The 25107-nt window shown below is 35.7% G+C and overlaps 1 protein-coding gene across 1 annotated transcript in view; it reads left to right on the top strand.

Annotated features, from left to right (window-relative positions):
• Bre (brain and reproductive organ-expressed (TNFRSF1A modulator)) overlaps positions 1 to 25107 on the top strand; it is a 405798-nt gene that overhangs the window by 114804 nt on the left and 265887 nt on the right. Inside the window, exon 5 of the mRNA XM_013013787.1 lies at positions 7593 to 7787. Within this exon, the coding sequence (XP_012869241.1) occupies positions 7593 to 7787 (195 nt within the window). The remainder of the gene's footprint in view (positions 1 to 7592; positions 7788 to 25107) is intronic.

Below are 25107 nucleotides of genomic sequence, written 5' to 3'. Positions count from 1 at the left end.
TCATTTGCTTTTTTTTCTCAATCTGTGTAAAGATGTTAAGTATTGATACATCACTTCCAAACTTTTTCCACTTACTATTATTCTCTTCCTTGTCTAAATTTGCTTCAGTGTGGCTGTTTTTGATTATTACCTAAATTGAAGATGAGCTAGGCTTCTAAAATCATCATTCCTCACTATCTTTCTGACATAAGAAAGCTCAGTTACAGACCTGAAGATTGGGCCAGTTAAGTCTGTGGCAACATTGATTTGGCAGTGTAAGGTGCACAGTGGAGGGTATTTATGACTGAGAAATGTGGGAAGGTTGAGGCTCACATATGCCGGAGCATCCTTTATATCAGGTGGCCTGAACACAAAGGAGCCAGGGTAGGGAATGCAACAAGATGAGTCATGATAGCTAGGAGTCCAGTGCCAGTTCTCTGGTTAGAAACTGTTTCCGTCGGGGGAGATGGTCAGTTGTTTACAGCACTTGACTCTAGTTAGTCATTCTCTAAAAATTCTGGCACAATACCTTCTCTGAACTGCTTCACAGGTGTTTGAGAATGAATAGGTTTCTATGGTAAATAGTAGTTAACTCCTTTCTTTGGTTATTTTTATGGACTGTATTTTACCACTTACTTTCATTGAAGTTTTATTTCCTCATTTTAAGAATCCCTTTTCTCCTCTCTTTTATTTGTTATTATGTACTCTGTGCCTCCTTTCGTTCTAGGGATAAGGAACCTTCATGCTCTGCTCAAAATAAGTAGAATAAGAACTTCCTTTCTTTGTAAACAGGCTGCTAATTTATGCTTCCTTCCTCCTGCTTTCCCTAAAGAACTTTGGATATTTTTCTTAATTCCTTCTCAAAAGAATGAAAAGCTCAAATGTCTTACATTTCTAAACTTTCTTTTGTCCTAAATCCTAATGGATATCAAAACTTGGTATATTTTCTATGTTTTTCCTTTCTCTAGATAAAGTGATTTCAAACCAGGAAATACCTAACAAATACCAGTGATCAAGGGGCAATTGGAAAGGAATATTTTATCTTGTTTTGTGTATCTAAACCTCTTTTGATGAGAATTGTTTTCCACTAAAATGTTCCTTGAATGATCAAGAAGGTCAAATGCATTTTCATATATTGGTAGATTATATTTTAATGGTTGGCAGGTCTTTAGTATACATTTAAAAATTAGTTTGAATCACTTGAAATGAATTCAAATTGGTAAGAGATGTTTGCCAGCTTGTATGTTTTCATAATTTTTTCATTGTAGGGATATAGCTTGAAGCTTGCCAAATAACTGAAGAGAAATGATACAATTAAAAAAATTGAAACAACAAAAAGCCTTTTATTTTTGCTCTAGTAGTATAGCAAAGACTGGGCAGGATTAGTTGACTAAGAAATGGAATACTGTATGTTTTCCTATATAAAATGATTAGCAATTTTTGATGGAAATGGATGGTGAGTTATATATATACGTATGTATATATATAATCATTTTAAGTTCTATATTGTGTGGTTATACCCTATCAATACTTAAAATGTGGTCTTGTATAGCTTAGAAGGAATTTTAGGCTATTAAGGTCAAGTTGTTTGCCAGGGATGGCATCTTACCAAGTCACTTTTGTACTAAGATACCTCTGTAGTCATTGTATAATGCTGAAATACTTGTCTTTCTTCTGTTCATTGAGTATTGATTTGAGCCTCTGTTTAGACCTATTCTTCCTATTTATTTATTCTTTCTTCCACTTAATACTTTCCCAACTGCAAAGCAGTGTAAAAAGTATGGTTGTCTTTGGCTGTCTATAAGGAATTGTTGCATGAGTTCCTATAACTACTATAATCTGTAGATGTTTAATTATTTTATATAAAATGGTTCAGTATTTGTGGAAATCTGTGCACAGTTTCTTATATAATTAAATTAGCTCTACATTCCTTAGAATATCTAATAAAATACAAATACTGTAAATAGTTGCTATAGTATATTGTTCAGAGAATGATGACAGGACAATTGTACATGTTCAGCATAGATATGTTTTTTCTAAATGTTTTCAAGCTGCCCTTAATTGGATGTTGAAACTACAAATATGGAGGGCATTGCTAATTTTTTTCATAAATGTGCTCCTTAACTTTTTGTTTTCTCTTGATAGAGGTTGTGTTTAGTCTGTCTAAAAGGGAATATAATGTAGTGTGATAATTCTAAAAATGTGGTAAGCATAGCGCTTGTGATCCTTGAGATTGTTGCAGAATTCTGTAGAGTAAAAACTATTTTCAGAATCATTTTAAGATATCTCCCTTTAACCTCCCACCATACCTTTTTTTCTTTACTTGGCTGATATTTATACCTGCAATGCAGAAAGCAGTGGTAAGTATCACTGATGTCTTAGCATAAATGAACGCAGTATCATCAGGTTGTACATCTCTGTATTATCTACCGTCACATATTCTCAGTGAAACATTTCCTGTTCGCTTAAGACATTCTTAATGAACATACAAAAATTACTGATGTTATAAAATCCACTGTGGAGTATGTATCTTTTCAGCATTCTGTGTAATACAATATAAAGTACATATGGAAGACTTCTTTTGTTTTTCATTGTTTTAATATGATTAAGTGGTTACATAATTTCCCACATTTCACAGTATTGTGGGATAGTGATGCTTAGTTAAAGTCACAAACACATTCTGACTTTCATGGGGCAAATTGTCTATCATGGTCTATATAACATTTATGAGTTCTATGAGCTTTGCAATACAGTTATTTCTTCCATATTGGGTGATATGTACATTTCTTTTATTTTGCATAGCATCAGCTGTTCCCTCTTTCCCACTTCTTCCCTCCCTTCCATTGCTGCCATTGAGTTGCTTAGTTCATTTTGATCAATGTCCAGTGCAGCTGATGGGTCCCGCACAATAAATTTTTTATGTTTCTCCCTGATTCCCTCTAGTTCTGTGTCATCCTCCTGGTTTCCCTCCGGTGTGCACATATATGCTATATATGTGATCATCACCATGGGGTTATTTAATAGTGATTTGACCAGATGAGTGGAAGTCCTTTGTTTCTTAAGTCTTGTTAATTTTGTTGTATCACCTTACATTTTGGATTTAACATGTGGCGTTTGTCTCTTTGCTCTTGGCTTACCTTGCTCAACATGATTTCTTCTAGCTCCATCCATTTCTCTGCAAATGCCATTATTTTGTCCTTTCTAATGGCTGCATAATATTCCATGTGTATAGCTACCACAGTTTATGGATCCATTCATTTGTGGTGGGACATCTGGGTTGTTTCCATATCATGGCTATTGTGAACAGTGCTGCAATAAACATGGAGGTGCATGTGTCCTTGTATACTGGTTCCTGTTGTTTAGGATAGATGCCTAGAAGTGGTATGACTAGGTCATAAGGGAAGTCAATACTTAGCTTTCTGAGGCCCCTCCAGACTGCTTTCCAAAGTGGTTGTATAAGTGTACATTCCCACCAGCAGTGTAATAGGATTCTTCTTTCTCTGCATCCCCTCCAGCATTTGTCGTTGGCTGACTTGTAGATGTGGGCCATTCTGACTGGGCTAAGGTGGCATATGGAAGACTTCTGATGCTAAGGGATGACAGTTTTCTCAGGAAAGTCATTAATGTTGTTTGAGTTGCAAGCTGAACTAGCTGCTTTTTTCTTGGACTCATTCTTGAATGATTGATGGAGTATTTAGGCATGGGTATTTATTAGACCTTTTCTGATAAATGATAAATGACTTACCATTTTAAGGAAACAGCTGGGTACTTGTAGTTAATAATGAAGTCCTAGACTTCAAGTGAAAATCAGCATTTTTGAAAACTTGTGTTTATTATCTGTAGGTTGATGTCATCACGCTATTAAAAATCACTTTTCTTATAAGATTAGTAATGATGTTAATGAATTAATGATTTTTAAATATTGGATAAGTAAAATGAATAAACATTGAGATACCTGAGTAAATGAGTACATAAAATAGTATTTTTAAATGATCAGAACGTATGGATAAAAATATCAATTCAAAGGACAGGATAGATGAATGGAGCTTAATGTAAGAGTAGAAATGTCTGTTAATATGGTTGCCTAGTCCACATAGCAACCAGACTTCAAGAAGTTGTTACTTGTTGAGCTTTGTTTTGTTATGTTGCCTGGGCTGATGCCAAGCTCCTTAAGTGATCCTTTTGCTTCATCTTCCCAAGTAGCTAGGCCTACACACAGGTATGACCATGACTAGTTTCACTTGTTGAGTTTTTGTGTAGAATCAGAATATCCAGGATCATTTGAAAAGACTACTAAAATATGCTTGTTTTCAAATTGCATGTTTGATTAAGGCTGGATTTTTTTTCATATACTTCAGCCAGAATAACATATTGCAATGTTCATATTCAATGTATTCAACAGATTTTATGCAGAAACAGATATGAGAATCCAAGTCTTATTAAACCAGACATTAAAGAAATTTGTAAGGATGCAAAAACAATAGCATACTTCTGTTTTTAAACAATACATATTTCATTAAAATGTTATTTATACTAATATGCTAACATGTTATGTTACTCTAAAATGAATTATTTTGAAATTTTTTTATTTTCACATTTAATACAGTAAATATTAATTATTTTAGAGCTTAGTTCATATAACCCATATGTTTAATAGGGTCCTTGTTACCTTTTAAAAGTTTTGTGAAATTGAAATGTTTTAGTTTTTCTGATATAGTTCTTTAAAAAAATTCCTTGGTTTCTTTTTTTAAATTTACCTTTAGTAGTTGTATTAATGTGTATTAATGTGTGGGGACTTGAAGACAACTTGCTAGAGTTTGAAACTTAGCTTTATTGTTTATGGTTGTGCCCTTAGGATACTGAACTGTTCTTTTCTTCAGTTTTCTTATCTTTAAAAGGGATGATAATTATGAGCTAATGATGGTTAACTTGAGTGTATGAAAAGTTCTTAGAATGTGCATACTAGTCAGCAAGCTAATTGCTACCTCTTGAACATGTATTATGTATGGGTATTTTCACTTGTAGCTACTTAAATTTTACATTTGTAGAGACTGGATATTTGTTAACCTGAGTGTATGAAAAGTTCTTAGAATGTGCATACTAGTCAGCAAGCTAATTGCTACCTCTTGAACATTTATTATGTATTGGTATTTTCACTTGTAGATACTTAAAATTTACATTTGTAGAGACTGGATATTTCTAGATATTTACAAGTCTTATATCATTTAATTCCCTGATATATCCCTCCCCTCCCCTCTAACCATCTTTCCCACCAACTTATTATATCTGAGTTTTTGCTTCATGTTTTTTGCTTTTAGGGAAAAAAATCTAATATCCCAAACATACTCATGATTATCACAGTTATGTCAGAATCTTGGGTAGGAGATAGTGTCCAGGCATTGCTATCTCTAAATATCTATGATGGCTTACTTATGAAGGATAACACTGTTCTGAAAGTTGTCCTGTCTTGTCACACCTTCTCTTCTGTTGCTTCTCAAGTAAGTACAGCTGATTTCTTGCCTATCCTTTATGACTCTGTGTTTGAAATGGGGTAGATGTTGCTTTGTTCTTCATAGCTGTTCTCAAAGAAATGTTGCTTTCTTTTTCTCCATTCTCCACCTTCAACTGGGAACTTACACCAATAGGCTCTAGGGCCCACTGCTCCCTCTTCTTGTTCCTGGAGGATTTTAGTATACTGCTCATGGTCAGTCTATCAGTATCACTCTTCTATATTGGGTGCTGTTATATAACTCAAATATATGTCCTGTCTCAACTCCCAACAATTCTTTGATCCCACTATAAGCTACAGTTGATTGTCTGACCACTTTTTCATTAACTCTTCCTCCCTCATGATTTACTTGGCTTTTTCCTGACATAATCAACATTTTTCTTTTGCCAATCCTTTAAGATCTCTTGCCCCTCTTTTTTTCAGTTGTTCTTGTTTGACCAAGCCCCAGTTTTTTATTGAGCCCAGATTCCCCCTACTTTGTGTACTGTGCAGTGAAATGTAGGCTAATTAGTTCATTTAAGAATTATTCCTCCAGGGATGACCAGAAGCTGGAACTTGGCTCAAATGATAGAGTGCTTGCTTAGCATGCTTAAGGCTATCAGTTCAATCCCCAATACCACAAAGAAAACCATACCTTCAACCTCAGTTGGTCCTTTGTTGTATCTGGAATTTCTTTAGAATTTCTGCAGTTCATTTAGTCTTCCAAGTGACTGTTTCATGCTTCTGTCTCCAACCTCCAATCTCATTTTCTTCTTCCTCAGTCTCAGATGATAACTGCCCTTCCAATGTCATGGAGAAAATATAAATTGCCAGGAGAGAACTGTAGCAAATTCCCACTACCACATGGAGCTCGTTGCCTGCTCTCATGGGCATTCAGTTTGACCATTGTAGTTCACTTGTTTGGTCTTTCTTGAAGATTTGGTGTCTTCTGCCTACTGGACCCTTATACCTACTCAGTTATTTCTGTCTTGCTATTCTGAACCCTTTCATGAATTCATTCTCTGTCTCTCTCTGTCTCTGTCTCTGTCTTTCAGAACATTTCTTCAGGCTAAAAACATCTATACCAAACTTTCCCTCAACCCCCACATTCTTCGCTGGTTTCTTTATTAAATTTGTTGTTTGTAATTCTTTCTGTGCAATATCTCATAAACCTGATAATAAATGGCAGGGATAATAGTTCAAGTAGAATACATGTCTAAGAAGTATGAGTCCCTGAATTTAATTCACTGTACTACAAAACAAATAAAATCCCAACCCTGATCATTTTTTTCTCTACTAAAACAGTACCTGTTGAGGACACTAGTGATCTGTGTGGGCTTACTTATCAGCACCATTTGACAGTCATTGCCTATGTATGCTATATTTTTCTTGGTAGCATTTGCAATATCTGATGTGTATATGTATATATGTATGTATGTATGTATGTATGTATGATTTTTGTCTCATTAAAGTAAGTTCTTGATAGCAAGGACTTGCTTGCTTTTTTTCACTGCCTGGAATAGTGGCTGATATATAATAGGGTTTGTAGAATGAGTGGATCTGAGATTGCCACTGTATTCTTATCAGATCTCTTCATTTCCAGCAACTCTCCTGAACTTGTCTCTATTTCATTACTTTTTTCCAGACCCCCTTATGCTTACATTTCTGTGAAGTTTTATTATTTATAGGGCATTTATTTACATTTAGCATTGCAGATGCAGGTGATATATATATATATCTGAGTTTTAATTATTAGACATATAATGCTGAATTTATATGTGGTTGAAATGAAAGGTAAAAGTATAGAAGTATAAAGAAGAAATTCAATCTTCCAGGGCTAAATAATGGTCTTCTTAGATCTTAGGTTTCTTGTTTTGTTACTACTCTGCCTGTTCATGATGGAACTCCTCTGTTGTTGTTTTTTTTTTTTTTTGGCAGGAATTTTAGATATTAGAAGGAAGAATCACCAAGATCACAAAACCTTTTTAACTTAGTCTTTTGAGCTCATTGTTGATCAGCAGTAGTCTGTTGCTCATAGACTTTTATCATTCTTTTGTATGGGTATGTGAATATGACTCAGGATTTTCATGAAAATCATTTCTCACTAGTCCTTATTTATCTGCAGAACCTCGCCTCCTGGAACCCTGCAAATCCAGAGTGCCTATTGCTTGTGGTAAAGGAACTTGTGCAACAGTATCACCAGTTCCAATGCAGCCGCCTTCGTGAGAGCTCACGCCTCATGTTTGAGTACCAAACACTACTGGAAGAGCCTCAGTATGGAGAGAACATGGAAATTTATGCTGGGAAGAAGAACAACTGGGTAAGGTGTTATGAGAATGGGGAAAAGCCACTTCATCTGTAATAAAATACTAGATTTTTTTTTTTTTTGCATCACTGGGGCTTGAACTTAGGACCTTGCACTTGTTCATCTTTTTTGGTTAAATGGTGCCTTACCATTTGAGCCACATTACAGCTTGACTTTTTGCTGGTTGTTTTAGAGACAAAAATCTCATGGACTTTTCTGCCCAGGTTGGCTTTAAACTTTTGCTGCCCTCCAGATCTCAGCCTTCTGAGCAGCTAGGATTATAGTCACTCATGCCCAGCTTCTTTATTCTTTCATGGTAAAAGCTAGGGTTTTTCCAGTAAAAGGGCCTGTGTGATTACAGCAGCAGCAGTCTGTACCCATCTCTGCTTTGATTACTTCATATGCCTTCCTCTTATATTCAGCTGCAGCCACACCTGGCACCTTGCTAGGCTATGGGTGCATCGGGTATGTTTCTTTTCAAAGGTCTTTGCATGCGCTTTTGTTGTCTGGTAGATTTCCCCTAGTTATTCTCATAGCTTACTCTTTTTCAAATTTTGGTTTTCAGTGATGCTCAGTTAACTCCTCCAATCTTTTTATTTATTTTTTTTTGGTGTCAGTCATGGGGCTTGAACTCTGAGCCTGGGAGCAGGGTGCAGGGACATTGTACTCTTCAGTGCAAGGCAAGTGCTCTATCACTTGAGCCACAGTACCATTTCTGGTTTTCTAGTGGTTTATTGGAGATAAGAGTGTCACAGAGTTTCCTGCCCAGGCTGGCTTTGAACTGTGATCCTCAGATCTCAGCCTCCTGAGTAGCTAGGATTACAGGTGTGAGCCTCCAGCACCCGGCTCCTCCAGTCTTTTTTTTTTTTTTTTTTGGGTCCGGTCATGGGGCCTGAACTCTGGGTGCTGTCCCTTAGCTCTTCAGCTCAAGGCTAGCGTTCTACCACTTGAGCCACAGCACCACTTCCAGCTTTTTTCTTTTTGTTTATGTGGTGCTGAGGAATCGAACCAAGGGCCTCAGGCATGCAAGGCAAGCGCTCTATCACTGAGCCACCTTCCCACAATTCAAAGATGGTTAATTTTCTAACTTGAACAACCACTATTATGATCTAATTTAGAACGGTTTCATGCTCATTTAGAGTTAATTCTGTTCCTATTTACAACCCCAGGAAACCTCTGAGTCACTTTCTGTCTATATTGATTTCTATGTATTGGAATCATACAATATTTGGTGTTTTGTGTCTAGTTTTCTCTCAGCATACTGTGTTTGAATCTATTCATGTTATCCCATGTGCCAGTATTTTTTTTATTGCTGAATAGTATTTCATTGGATAGATATACCATATTTTGTTTATCTTTTCACTACTTGACAAATAGGACATTGTTTCCAATTTGTGACCTTTATTACTTGTGCTACTTTTAATGTTCATGTGCAAGCCTTTACAATATCAGTTCTTAAAATTGGAAGTTACTTCTGTATTTCTATCCCCAGTGTTTACCTTGCTTTTTCTTTGAGCACCTCTTTCTAACATATTAGTTATGTGTTGCTATGTAGAATAATAATTGAAATACTTGGTGACTAAAAAGAATAGTGTTTACTACCATAGTTTTAGTTTGTCAGGAATGAATCTAGGTAGATCGTCTAGCCTCAGGGTCTCTGTTAGGTGGCACTAAGATGTTGGCCAGGGCTACATCACCTAAAGGTTCCACAGGAAGTGGAGTCTTATAAATCTAGTCATGTTGTTAGCATGGTCTGGTTCCTTGTGGGTTGGTAGACTGAGGGCTTCAGTTCAGTGTTAGTTGTTGTCTGGAAGCTGCCTTCAGTTCCTTGCCTCTCCAAAGGGCAGCTTAAAAGGTGACAGCTACCTTCACCAAAGCAAGTGAGCAGAAGAGATTGAGAGAATATGTGAACAAGACAGAAAACACAGAAACCTAATGTCCAGAAGTGCCACTTCATTATTTTGGCTATATTCCATTTTTTAGGTCCAGCTTATTCACAAAGGAGGATGAATTATGTAAGAGTATGAGTCCCAGAGAAAATTGGCCCACTTAGGGGATGCTAATCTCACATATCTGTTGTTGTTGTTGTTATTATTATTTTGTTTTTCTCTATTGGGATGTACATTTAACAAGAGTAGATTTTGTTTTGTTTATTTATCTAATCCAAATAACCTGGAAGCGTGTTTTCTACATGCTTATGTTCCATAAACATTCACTGAATGGACGAATGAACAAATGAACTAACTAACCCCAGCTAAGCATATAATAATTTTAAGAATTTTCTTGTTAATTCTTTTAGGTTTCACTTCTTTCTTTTCCAGGTTAAATATGTTCTCCCTTTTAACCTTCAGCTTTTTATTGAGGGATGCTATTTCTAAGATTGGTACTTTATCAGTATCTTTGAATTGAGATGACTAAAATTTATTTTTGTTATATACCACAATATAAAAAGTAAAATACATAGCAAAAAATTTGCCATCTTTACTATTTTAAGTGTATAGTTAAGTAGTTTTTAGTATAACACTGTTTTATAGTCAATTCCTAGAACTTTTTAATCTTGTAAAACTGAAGTTATATGCCTATTAATCACAGTTCATATTTCTCTTAGCTCTTGGCAACCACCTTTCCACCTTCTATTTCTGTGATTTTGACTCCTTTAGATACTTAACAGTATTGGTCATATTGTGATAAGCTTAGTTACTTAGTATAATGTTTTCATGGTTCTTTTATGCTGTAGCAGGTGACAGAATTTCCTTTTTTTCTTAAGACTACATAGTATTCTATAACACACACACACACTTTTTACTTCTATATTCATCTCTCAGTGGACTTCTGTGTTGGCTATTGTGAATAATGCACGGAAGAATATATATGTACAGATATCTCTTTGTGATCTTGCTCTGAATTACTCTGTGTGTTCATGTGTGTAAAAGTGGGATGGCTAGATCATATGATGATTCTATTTTTTTTTTTTATTGGTCCTGGGGCTTGAACTCTGGGCCTGGGTGCTGTTCAGCTATTCAGCTCAAGGCTAATTTTCTACCACTTGAGCCACAGTGCCACTTCCAGTTTTTTGGTGGTTAATTGGAGAGTCTCATGGACTTTCCTGCCCGGACTGGCGTTGAACCATGATCTTTAGATCTCAGCCTCCCGAGTAGCTAGGATTACAGGCATGAGCCACCTGCACCCAACCTATCTGTACCTTTTTACATTTCCACCAATAATGCATAATTCAAGGTTATTGATTTTTCAATTAAACTATTGACTTTTCTTTTGAAACTTTAATGTATTCACATAGCTAATAAAGAAAGCTCTGTTGAATTTAGTTTATCTTTGTGTCCAGACTCCTTATGAGCATCAGCTTCATTGTCCTCTCTGAAAAGAGTATCAGGTTAACTTTGCATGACTTCTTTTTGGTGAGTGAATGACCTCTTTAATGTTAGTAGGTTCACTAGAATATAGTAATCCATGTTCAATTATAGTTCTTGAGAATTGCCTCTATACCTAATTCCCATTTTAATATCAAGGCCTAATTTAAGTAGAATCTAGTTTTACAACGTTTTTGATATCTAAGCATTTTTAACATTTCACTTTGTGCTTTGGCTAATAAGTGAGTTGTAGTTCATCTAGTTATAGAAGAAGCTTCAAGTCATTTAGAGGGTTTTGTATTTATGGTATTAAAACAAACCTTTCTGTTTAATATTACTGATTTTCATTCCTTAATTTACAAAACCTACTACATATATGCTTACTCCAGTTTGTTTTGAGTTGGTATTAAGTGATTTATAAGCATTAGAGAAATGGTTATATATTCAAGAGAAGTAAAGAAACTGAGATTCTTAGAATAGGTGAAGTTAGATCTTAAATTTACAGCAGACTAGATCTATGGGAGGGCCTCATAAATGAGAACTATAACTTTAGAAGTCAAGGTATAGGCGCTTGAGTTAGAATCAGGAAATAGATGAAACAAGATATAAAGAGGAGTCTTGAAGGGTGGACAGATTAGAGTTTACCACGAGGGTTCAATAATACACAAAACACAGCTTGTCAATCTAAATGGTAAGCAAAGGACTATAGCAGAAAGAAAGGTGTTTGATTTTGAGCCAAGATGTTTTAAAATCAGATCTGTATTAGTTTACTCTTGCTTCTATAAAAAAATTACCACAGTATTGGTAACTTAAGACAACCCAGATTTGTTATGGTACAGTTCTGAAGGTCAGCAGTGCAAAATAGGTCTCCCTGGGTTAAAGTCAAGATGTTGGCAGAGTTGTGAGCCTTCTGGAGGCTCTTGGAGAAAACTGGCAAGGGTACTCTCAGAGATACAGAGAAGAAGAAATATCCTAGAAGACTTCAGTAAATAAAAGCATTCTGGAGATTTTAAAAAGAAATTATACTCAGGTCTTTAAATTAGATGAGTTTCAGACTTTAAGTAGGAAAGTGCATTGGTCAGTTGGAAAAACGGGATAACCAGGAAACAATCTTGACAAATTTATTCTTAGATAAAGTGAATTTCATAGACTTAGCTTATCTTCTTTTCAGTAAGCTTTTGATCACTGTCTCTGAGTATGACACTAATTGTATTCTCATTTCTAAGTTTGAATTTTTGGAAGAACTTCATTTACATGATGGGCTTTAATGCTTGTTAGCCCTTAGGTGTGTTCTGAAATGTCACTGAGTTTTTCCTTTGACCCTGTTCTGTGCACTGTTTTATTCAGGGCCTGAATGAAGTAATGTAAGGAATGTATTTCAATTTTTTCTGATTACATAGAGCTTGAAAAGACAGCAGTGCAAAATTACAATGTCAATATTTAAAATTACTTTTGTGTGTTGGAATACGACACTACAGACACTGACAATATGCAATTTAATATAGGGCTAAACCATTGTAGAACTAGGGTACATTTTTTGAAATGTCTACTCATGAGAATGTTAGAATCAAGGTGAGAAGACTTGTACAAATCCATATTTGTACAAAAAATAAAATAGCAATGCTGGGCTTTTGAGCAGAAAGAAAGGAGTTTGATTTTGAGCCAAGATGTTTTAAATTCAGATCTGTATTAGTTTACTATTGCTTCTATAAAAATATTACCACAGTACTGTCAGCTACTTGAGAGATAAATTGAAAGGATTGTGGTTTGAGGAAACCCAGGCAAAAAGCTGTTGAGATCTCTATCTCATCAATAAAAAGCTAGGTCTGGTGGTGTGCTCCTGTCATTTCAGCTATTTAGGAGGCATAAATAGGAGGCTCACAGTCCAGACAATCATACGGTCTGCCACTTTGGTCTCTGCCACTTTGAGCCACAGTTCCACTTATGGTTTTTGAATGGTTAAGTGGAGATAAGAGTCTCACAGGGACTTTTCTGCTCTGCTTGGCTTCAAACTGGGATTCTCAAATCTTAGCCTCCTGAGTACCTAGGATTACACAGTGCCTGGCTACATGATTCCGTTTTCATTACAGAAGATAGTCTTCTCTGTGTTTATCATTGAATCTTTCTTTTACCACGCAAGTTTATGTTCTTAACCTTCCCTCTGTACTCCAATAGTATGAGCTCCTTCAAACCTGAGATCTTGCTTCCTCATACTCTTGGGTGATACATGAAAAAATTGAAATCCATGTAAATTTTTAATGCTTGTCAGCCTTCTGACTAACCTGCTAACTTGAAATAATGTTCTCACGCTTCACAAAATCACTGTTTTCTTTTAAAAACTCCTAGTTGGAGGGTTTTGGCAAGTGCACATTTGATAGAGTATTAAAATATTCTGTTCTGTTGTTTAATTCTTTGCTTTTGTCTTTTTTTTATTGTGAAAATACCATACAGAGAAGTTACAATTACATGGGCAAGGTATGCTTTTGTCTTTTTTTATGAAATAATCTCTCCTTATTCCTTGCCCATCTCCTTTGATAATGTATTCCTTATCTGTGCTGATTTTATAATTTTTAGGAAACACTATGTTTTACTAAACAGGTTAAAAACATGTGAGACAGTGGGATGCAAGCTTTATATTCAGTATATCTGTATGCTCATACCCTCTCTCTCTCTCTCTCTCTTCTGTTTCTCTCTGTCTGTCTCAGTCTCTGTCTCTGTCTGTCTGTCTCTGTCTCTGTCTCTCTCTCTCTTTCTCTCTCTCTCTGTTTTTGAGTTCTGCCCCTCAGCTTTTTCATTCAAGGGTAGTGCTGTACCACTTGAGCCACAGCTCCACTTTCAGCTTTTTGGTGATTAATTGGAAATAAGACCCTCACAGACTTTCCTGCCTGGACTGGCCATGAACCCTGATCCTCAGATCTTAGCCTCCTGAGTAGCTATGATTACAGATGTGAGCCATTAACATCTGGATTAAAGATGTTTTTACTAAAGGTCCATTTTAAATTTTGTAAAGTCTCTTTATTTTGAAAGAATTATAGATCTACAAAATCAGTGAAGTAGTATAGATACTATGTAACTCTCACCCAGTTTTCCCTGGTGGTTATAGTTTATGTAAATAGAGAGAGATGGAAATTAGGAAATTGACAGTAGTATGATATATTTATGTAGTTCTGTTTCAGTTTGTCATGCATAATTTCCTCAATGCAAAGATCTCCCTTGGCTATCCCTTCCTGACATTATTTTTCAAATCAGAATTTTAAAGCTGATAAAATAATCTAAGCAACTGTTATCTGTTTGGACAACTCACAATGAAAATATATTGTACATTTCCTTTGTAGGTAAAGCTACCATCATATTTATATTTTGTCATTAATACACATATACATATATTGCCTCATTATCATAACTGAACAACCATATTTGTTAAGTATAACAAAACATACTAAACAAGGGTTCAAATTTTTATTTTCCTTTGTTTTGGTTCCTAGAACTTGGATGGTTTATATACCTAGCTTATATGCCTGGTTTATATAACTATTTTAACCCCAAATTTAGTTTTCCTGATGTGAAATACAAGTTTTGATATATTTTAAACCCCTATATCTTACATCTTTAATGGGTAATCTGTGAGAGAAAAGTTTTGTAAGCAGGAGATTCTCTTGAATATTTTTTCCCCTCCTATGTTGGGGATGAACCCAGGTCTTGTGAATAGTAGACAAGTATTGTACTACTGAACTCCACCCTTAACCTTGTGGATAATAGTTTCGTCATAATGATTTATTCCTATACAATGGAAGGTAAAGTATTTACATTTTTGTTATATCTGATGCAATTCCTAGCAATGTTTTAACAATCTGCAGCTTATACATTAAGCTCTGGTAACATATAAATATACTCTGCAGAGAGGAAGGAAGCTTTTTCATGATAATTTTCTTTGAGTAGTATCTTATGCCTCTGATACTATGTATGAAAGGGAAAGTCTGAACAGTGGTGGAGTGTAGGCTCCTAGTCTAGATGCCATTTGGAGATGTGTTGGAGAGGAAGAGTATACTGGGAGACAGAAGCTTTGGGTTCTAATTCTTTTTGTGTGGCTATAGATTTTCCATGTGGCACTTTCATAGAGAGAGAGAAGAGCCACATTTTTTCCCCCAACCTAGACATGAAGATTAAATTAGATGAAAATTAAATTAGATTCTTGGTGTATTGGAAGCAAACAGTGAAGTATGTTTGTTTGGAAACAAAGTATTGTTATTATTATCATTATGGTCATTCTTTTATGCTTGAAGTAAATTATACTTGGTATTCAACATATGACAGTTCAGTGGTTATTCCTATGTTATTTTCAAAATATTGTTACCTATGAATTTAATTTATGTGTGCCAGTAGTTGTTGTTATGACCAAGATGTAGATAAAGCACAGAGGCAAAGTAAAACTGAGTTATTGTTTTGTTTTTTTTTTGGTCGGTCGTGGGGCTTGAACTCTGGGCTTGGGCGCTGTCCTTGAGCTTTTCAGCTCAAGGCGAGCACTCTACTGCTTGAGCCACAGTGCCACTTCTGGCTTTCTAGTGGTTTATTGGAGATAAGAGTCTCACAGACTTTTCCTGCCTGGGCTGGCTTTGAACCAGGAACCTCAGATCTCAGCCTCCTGAGTAGCTAGGATTACAGGCATGAGCTACCAGCACCAGCTCTGAGTTACTTTTTAAGAAAGAATGTGTTGCTTATTCTTCTAGGACTAGTTTGGATGGACTTTTAAGGGTGGAAGATCACATATCAGAGTTCAGCAGGGAAATAGAAACAAGGCCAGTAGAGTTAGGCAGTGCATAGTTGGAGGAAGAAGAAGATAAACTGATTAGCTGGAGGAGTCAGTGGGATCCCACAATCATTCCTACTAACTGACGATATCGGTCAGTCTACCTGTCAGGAATGCTTCAGGTTTACAGCATTTGGTAGCTCATTTATATCTTCAAGTCTCTGTGAGAATGAGTGTCTACTTGAGAGTGAGAATGAATATTAATGGAGAAATAATCTGGAACTGTGCTGTTTACTACAGAAGCTCTTGGCCATACCTGTGAATATTGAGCACTTGAAATGTAATTAGTTCATGTTGACATGTAAGCACTTCTAAAATTTATACTTTGGTATATATACTGGGCTTTGAAGAAGAAGTGTGAAAAAACCTAGGTAATTTTCATGTTGATTTCATGTAGAAGTATTACTATTACAGATATATTGGAATACTTATTAACCTTTATTTCACCCTTTTAAAATGTAACTTTATTTACTAATGTAAAATATAACCCATTTTAAATGTGAATATTAGAAAATGTTAACTTATATATGTGCCTCACATTTGTACTTTGCATTATTTTTCTGTAGTATAGAGGGAGAGGAAGCATGGGTACCAGGGAAAGGATCAAGATACCTGGACATTATGAGGGTGTAGGGCTTTCCTTGTGGGCTGTAATGTTGCTGGTGCTCTTGTGCGAATGAGCCACTTGTAGCGGGGCAGGCGAGTCTCCTCCCTCATAATCCCCCTTTGGTTTATGCAGTTTCAAGCTATGCCACAATGTCATTTGGCTGGTGTGTATGGGGTGTGTGTATGTGTGTACACATATATACCTTTGGGAAGGGCATAGTGTGGTAGACAATAAACACACTCTAGGAGTTGAACAGACTTGTTTGGTTTTGTTTTTAACTACATGGAATTATTAGGAGTTGAATATTATTTAAAATAAATGAACTTGTGAAATTTTTTTCCTGGTTTTTGTTTGGAATTTGTAGGAGTACTTGGGATCTTTTCACAGCAGGTTTTGTCTTGGACTTTTTATAAATTTTTCATAAAAGTAGTGAGCCGGCTGCCTGTGGCTTATTTATGTCTGTAATCTGAGCTACTCAGGAGGCTGAGATCTGAGGATCAGAGTTATAAACTAGCTTGGGCAGAAAAGTCCATGAGACTCTTCTCCAATAAACTACTCAGAAAAAGCTGGAAGTGGCGCTATAGCACAAGTAGTAGAGTGCTAGCTAGACTTGATCAAAAGAAACTCAGTGTCACTGCCCAGGACATGAGTTCAATCCCCAGGACTGGCCAAAAAAAGTAATAGTGTGTACCTAAATTAAATCTGAAGACATTAAAGGTGAAGACGACAACTTCCTCAATCTTGCCGATATGTGAAAGGAGCTTTATAATTAAATAATAGAAATAATAACAGAAAGTTCAAGTTTGTTCAGGAGCAGGATGTTCAAGTGGAAAAGGCTGCGTTTATGGAAGAATAGGAAACATGATGGAAATCCTTTGTACTTCCTTTGTCTTCTCTTACAGGAGGAAAGACTAGAACTGTGCACCCTGCTTGTGTTTGTGACATTGCTTATTCTAATATCTTTATGCTTGGCCTCATTTCCCCATGACTATTTATTTATATGCCATTTTTACTCCTGGTTCAATATTCTCAACTCAAATGGAATTGACAAAGAATATCAAAGGACCAGCTGAGCCGGATTTTTTAGATTTCTTTCTATATATTAAGTCAAAGATGAGGCTCCTATATTTGAAGTGTATTGCTTTTGCAAGTATACAAATGACTCATTCTGTTTCCTCTTCAAAAAATAGTTTCTTCTTTTTCACTTATTTTCAATGAATTTCTAGTACCATTAACTTATTGCAAAGAACTATGGGAATAATATTTGATTAGACCAGGGAGGTACAAAGCCTAATAAATAGAATTTGTCTCTGGGAATTTGGAGTTAGTATTGAGAGAGTGAAATTTGTCTTTTTATGAGCAACTGGTCCCTTTATAAGTAACATGTAAATGTGGAACTTCTTTCTTTCTTTCTCGTATCTAGTCAAATGAATGCCAAACTGGAAAATAGTAAGACAATGAAATGTGGCACAGAGTCAGTGGAGATTAGAGATAAAGAAAAACTGAGGGTCTTGGAGTTCTTGGAACTGAGGCTAGTTTGCATTTATGTCAGTAGGGTCCATTAGATGCCTCATCTTTTTTTTTTTTTCCTGTGCCAGTCCTGCGGCTTGAACTCAGGGTCAAGGCACTGTCCCAGAGCTTTTGTTCTCATGGCTACCACTTGAGCCATAGCTCTACTTTCTTTTTGGCATTTAATTGAAGCTAAGAATCTCATAGATTTTCCTACCCTGTCTGGCTTTGAACTGTGATCCTCAGGTCTCAGTCTCCTGAGTAGCTAAGATTACAGGCAGGAATCATTAGCACTTGGCTCCTCATCTCCTTTTAATAAATTATCTTCTATTAGTTTAAGTTAGTTTGAATTGAATTTATATTTTATCTGCTAAAAGTAGTATTGTCATTCTGTCACTTGAAACCTATAGTCCTAACAAAATTATTCCTAGAATGTCCTGGATACACCTCTGTCAGAATACTTGCCATATTTTATTGAATTGTGTTTTTAGTCAGAATCACCTTTAATGTTAAGCTATGTTGTTTCCATTATTTAACTGAGTTCTTGACATAGTATATTCTTAGTATATACTAAATATATAGTATGTATTTATATATTATATACTTAATATATACTATATACTTAACATATACTATATACTTAGTATACCTATATATATACTATATACTAAATACTTAAGTATTTATTAAGTCTAAAGTATTTACTAAGTCTATATACTTAGTAAATACTGGTTGAATGAATGAGTGAATATGAGTTAGGAGCATTTTATTGTATGTACTTTCAATTTTAATTTTCAAATGAATTAATTCAATATTCCTTAATTTTTTGACTGGGTAATATATTCATATTGCTCAATCTTCTTTCTATCATTTACTGAATCCATTTGAAGTATACCACTTTCCTTTTCTTCTTTCACTCCAAGTAAGGTATAATATAGGTATCATCTACTGAAGTTTTTCAATTTCTTTATCATATACTAGCAAATACAAATATATATTGTTCCTCCTTTTAATACAAATAGTAACATATATTACGAATTGTTTTGACTTAATGTGCTTTGGGGGATAATTAAATACTGCATTTTAGAAAAACATTTGTGCAGTATTACATTCTAATTAGATTGGCTTTGGCTTTTCTTTTAACATGCTATGGATATTTGTGTGTATGCCAAGGAACAATCTCCAGATTTAGACTTCCTGGCTGTCAGTTTGAAGAATCACCCTTACCAGATTGTCACCCAGCTAAAGTAATAGTTACCAGCTTTCAGCTTTTCTGAGTGGTAATGGTCAGTTTCAGACAAAAACTTACTTGTTGATACGAGCAAGTATGACTTCTCAGAACATCCTGAGCTCAGAATTCTTTCAGCTCAAGATGTCTACCTGTCTAGAAGAAAACTGCGACACAGCTGCTACACAGAAGAGAAGCTAGGCCTAGTAAGTTGCCAGTAGAAGTTACTTACCAATATATTTTAGTTTGGAAAGGGGAAGGGCACACATATTTATTGCTAATCCTGGGGAGATTGCCATTAAGGTTATTGGAAGAAAGGCTGACATTTTCAGTCGTAGGTCAGGTAATTTTCTACATCTATTCAAGGAAAGATTTGATTGAAAGGATTGATTGAAAAACAATCACATTATTTTGTTCACTTGGTTGCATCTAAATGTCTCATTTTGGCTTATAGGAATGATTGCTGTGGAAACAATCTTTGACGTTACAACAAAGTGACCCTAAATTGCTTAGAACTTTAAATACAATGACACACAAAAATGCCTTGTCTCATTTTTAACAAGGACATTTTTCTTACACATTTTTATAATATTTGTAACTTAAAATTTACATGTTTTTAACTGAAATTTATTCAATTTCATAGAGCAAGATTAGCTTCCAGGTTCTACAGAGAATTATTGCAGAGCTAGCAACCAAATTCTTGAGTCTTAGTTCCCAGCATTTTCAGTGCCAGAGAGACAAGGCCTTTGTTCTTTCAGGTATAAATAAAGTCAGCACCTGCTCACTTTAGTATATGCTTCACATATATTAAAATTGGTATGGAACAGAAAAGATTTTCATGTTTCTTTTTCTTTTTTCTTTTTGTTGGTCATGGGGCTTGAACTCTGGGTCTGGGTGCTGTATCTCAGCTCTTCAGCTCAAGGCTAGCTAGCATTCTACCACTTGAGCCACAGCACCACTTCTGGTTTTCTAGTGGCTTATGGGGGTAAGGGTCTCATGGACTTTCTTGCCCAAGCTGGCTTTGAACCAGGAGCCTCAGATCTCAGCCTCTTGAGTAGCTAGGATTACAGGCATGAGCCTGTAATGGTTTTTCATGGTTTCTTTACAAGATGAAATGAAATTCATGAAGTACTCTATACACTTTAAATGTTATAATAAACTATTTGTACAATTAATGTTTAATAAGAAAATGTTTAAAGAACGTATATAGTAGGCTTGGGAGTTGGAAATCAGGAAGTGAACAAATTCTTCATAATCTTCGGTTTCTTTTTTATGACTTTAATTTTATATATCACCTGGTTGCTGATAAACACAGACACATTGGTCTTGGGACCAGCATTTCTCTTACTGGGACTCAGTTGTATAAATTAGCTTGCTGCCAACAAACATAAATTTGTATTAGTGTTTTTTTTGAGAAATGACAACATAGAGATCATCTGAGAGTTTTTAAAAGAATGTCTGGCCTAAAATAAGTGATAGGATAAAAATATATCGCAAAAACTAAAACAGAGCAAAGAGCTAAAAAGTAGTGGGTGAACTAAAATAACTAGTTGTTAAAATGAGTTCAAGTGCTAAATATGTAATTCTTTTTCCTATTACCTTATATGTATAAAAGATCTTTCAATTAAAAAAATCCTATCTTTTATTTCATTTTTCACATATGTGTACAAATGTGTGTACATATATAGACACATGGACCATAGACTTTAATAAACTAAAAGCTTTTAAATTACTATTTTAACCTAAACATCAACAGTTTAGAAAGTAGAAATGGCTGTTTGTTGGAAAATAGTCTGATTTTATAAATTGCAAATGAAAAAATAAATTGAGTTTGATTTATTACCATCCCTTTTTTTTTTTTTTTTTTGGGTCCGGCTGTGGGGCCTGAACTCTGGGCCTGGGCACTGTCCCTCAGCTCTTCAGCTCAAGGCTAGCACTCTACCACTTGAGCCACAGCGTCATTTCCGGCTCTTTTTCTTTTTTCTTATGTGGTGCTGAGGAATCGAACCCAGGGCCTCGAGCATGCAAGGCAAGCGCTCTACCACTGAGCCACCTTCCCAGCCCCTATTACCATCTCTTTAACTATACTCCCCAAATGCTTTGAATCACATGTGTGTTTTTTTTTTGTTTGTTTATTTTGTTTTGTTTTTGTGCCAGTCCTGGTTCTTGAACTCAGGGCCTGGGAACAGTCCCTGAGCTTTTTCTGCTCAAGATTAGTACTCTGCCACTTGAGGCACAGCTCTACTTCTGGCTTTTTGGTAGTTAATTGAAGATAAGAATCTCATAGATTTTCCTGCCAAGGTTGACTTTGAACTGTGATCCTTACACCTCAGCTTCCAGATTAGGTAGGAACACAGGAGTAAGCCACTGGCATGTGGCTCCTATGATATTTTTTTAATGACTGCTTTAATGTTGCCTAAATCACTTAACTAGTGTACCATACTTTGTAAATACCACGTACTTGTAGTAGTCACTTTAGTGTTAAATGATTTTATGAATGAGTATTGCATATATGACAGGGGATTAGAAATTGCCTATAATGTGGAGGAACGTTCCAAGTTGAATTTCAATCAATATTTTTGCTTATTTGCTTCATTAATACACTGCTTCCTGCTATTCCCTGACCATACAGGCACACTTCTACTTCAGTCCTTTCATACTTGTTCTTCTCCTTGCCTGAGATATTTTGCTTCCTTACCTGTTTTTGTCTTTGCTGACTTGTTCCCTTGTAAGGTTACTTCATAAAGGAGCTACAGTTCTCATTTGAGAATTTCAAACAAATGAGGATCATAGTCTGAGAAAAGTGTTGAAAGTGTCATGTTGTCTGTTGGGATGAGGTTAAACTGCATCTGAAGAAGGTCTGAAGCAAGTTGTCCCACCTAGAGATAATGGAGGCTCAGCCCAGTTATGGTAGTGGTGGTGTAGTGGGGTGAGGTAACTAGTAGCTGGACTCATGGTATAATTTGCAGGTAGAGTCAACAGAATTTGGAAATGTGAGGTGAGAAAGAAAGTAGTAATATAGTTATGGAGATTTTGGTGTGAAACTCGAAATGAACAATAAATATTGAGGCAAGAGCTCAAAATCAGGACTCCGGTTTTGTTTGTGGTAGTTTGCTACATTAAATTTGAATTAGAAGGATGTCTAGAATACAGATATAACACTTGGAAGTCATATATATCATGACTTCCCCAAAAACATAAATATTAAAGTCATAAACTTGGGTGATATTACTTGGGGAGTGTTGTAAAGAAAAGAGATATTGGGATTAAACTCAGGTGTTATATTCCAGTGTTTAGAGGTTGATGTGGGAGGAGTGAAGTAGAGAAGATTGTAGAAATAGAGATCCAGGAATCCAGTTGAATTATGTGTCAGTTATATCAGAATGCTACTGATAGAATGCTTAGATGAGAAATGACTATTAGATTTGGTTGTGAGAAGACATTAGTGACTTTGTGAGCTGATTTGGTGGAGTGGAGAAGAGGAAAGCTGATTGGAAAGAATATAATCAAAGAGAAATTCAGATCTTAAATATAAGCTCAGATTTTTATAGGAGATGATCTTGTAAAGTAGAATAAGGAAAGATGGGAGCTGAAGAAGAAAATAGTTATTAAGAAGGACTTGTATGTATGCATATTATTTTTTGTGTTTGCTGGTACTTAGACCCTCAAGCTCTTGATTACTTGTTTGATTTTGCTCATTGCAGGTGCTCTACCATTAAAGCCATGCCTTCAGTTCTCAAGTCTATTGTTTCTTGTTTGGAAAAAGATGACTGCTGACATAGGAGAAAGAAGTGGGGTTGGGGGGTGGGGGTGGGGTGGGCGGGTATCTTATTGAGAACATTTGTCCTTTGTTGAGTTTCTTATTTTATAACTCTTGGCAATAGGGGAAGACTTCTGTTTTCTAAGCTCTCAAATCCATGTGGTCCAGGGAATTGAGTCTTCTATAAACATCCATTTAACTTCATACATTACATGTTGTCTCTACATGTAATCCTTTCAAATTATTACCCATTATACTTAAAAAATGGACTCTTATTAGCCAGGCATTACTCAGGAGGCTGAGATCTGAGGATCACAGTTTGAAGTTAACGTGGGCAGGAAAATCTGTATCTTCATTAAACTACCAAAAATGCTGGAAGTGGAACTGTGGCTCAAGTGGTAAAGCGCTATCCTTGTACAAAAATAAGCTCAGAGACAGCGCCCTAGCCCCGATCAAGCTTCAGGACTGGCACTAAAAATGGCAGGAGGACTCTTAGTTCCAGCTATGTGTTAATAAGGTATAGCAGCTTTAAAGTCCTCTAGGAACTAAACCTAACCCTAGAATATACCTTTCTGGAAATCTTAAATGATAACAGAAAGCTAGGATTATACTAAATTTTCACTAAACTTCTTCCACCTATCATGGCCAGTAATTCATAGAGCATTAAGTAGCCTTATGCATTTGCCACTGAGAGCAGGTATTAAGCTCTGAATATCAGATTTGTTTAGCATTTTTGTCATTCCTGGTGACAAAATAGCTTTACATGACTCTTTCCAGACTTGCCTCAACTTTGTTTCTATCACTTCACACTTCACACTTTTGTCTTTTCTGTCACAAGGTTAGGCTGTGGTGAGGGAGAAATGTTCTGTCCTTAGCCAGGGATTGTTGGATGCTAAAAGATGTTGTAAGTAATAAAATAAACATCCATGAACTGAGGAGATGTCAGTTATCATTGTTATCTTCTAAGGTCAAGGTTTTTCTTTCTGTCTTCATTCAAGGTTTGATGTCAGAGTTTTAAAATTAGGGTCAGAACCCTGACATCAGTTGGAAGGGTGTTTGCAGAAACATCGTGGAAGCATCTGTAAGAGGTGTTTCTCCGTGCTTGAGTGGCTTACCCATTCACCCATAAAAATTATAAAAATTAAGTGCTTTCTATGCCTAAAGATATGTTCTTGAGGGAGTTTATGTGACTTGCTTTTTAAAGGAAGGTAGATAGAGAAGCTATTGGAGCTCTCTAGTAGTGATAGAATGAATGTCTTAATTTTTTTTTCCAGTACTAGGGTTTGAATTCAGGGCTTGATGCCTGCTAAGTAAGTTTCTTAACATTTGTGCTGTGTCTTCAGTCTTTTAAAATTGTTTTAGCTTATTTTTCAGAGAGGGTCTCTAGCTAATTTTTGCCTGAGTGGTCTTCAACTTGCACTTCTGGAGTGCTGGGTTATAAGTGCTTAGCATCATGCCTAGGCAGATCCATTCTTGGAGAAGAAAAAGCTTTCTTTTATTTTTATATCTCTACATGATTTTCTTTTTTTAAAAATAGGAACTGGACCCATGGTATAGCTTTATGGTAAAGTTCTTGCTCCCGTCCTATCCCCAAGTAAACAAACAAATAAGTAATAAAGTAAAATCAATAAAGTAAAATGAAAAGGAGCTGATACGTCTTGCCTGTACATTTTTCTTATAGAGATCATTTCAGAGTCAATTACTAAAAATATTAGTTGATGATAGTTATGTTAATGGATTTTCAAGAAATTAACAAGTTATTTGAGCTGTCTATGATATTTTAGTTTATTTTGGTAGAAGTTTGTCCTTTGTATATACTTCTAGACACACTGTAATTAACAGTGACTTATGCGATGACTTTGTGTGTTATAGCTATTAGTGGTTTGAGTGTTTTAGTCAAAGCAAATAAATCTAGGAGGTAGGTCTATTCCTATTGTTTGACTTAAAAATAATTATCATAGGGGCTGGGAAGGTGGCTCAGTGGTAGAGCGCTTGCCTTGCATGCATGAGGCCCTGGGTTCGATTCCTCAGCACCACATAAGCAAAAAGAAAAAAG

The sequence above is a fragment of the Dipodomys ordii genome, unplaced genomic scaffold (assembly GCF_000151885.1).
Source record: "Dipodomys ordii isolate 6190 unplaced genomic scaffold, Dord_2.0 Scaffold20, whole genome shotgun sequence".
NCBI lineage: Eukaryota > Metazoa > Chordata > Mammalia > Rodentia > Heteromyidae > Dipodomys > Dipodomys ordii.
The sequence above is the reverse complement of the archived record's forward strand: the minus strand, read 5'-3'. Positions and strand labels throughout refer to the sequence as shown.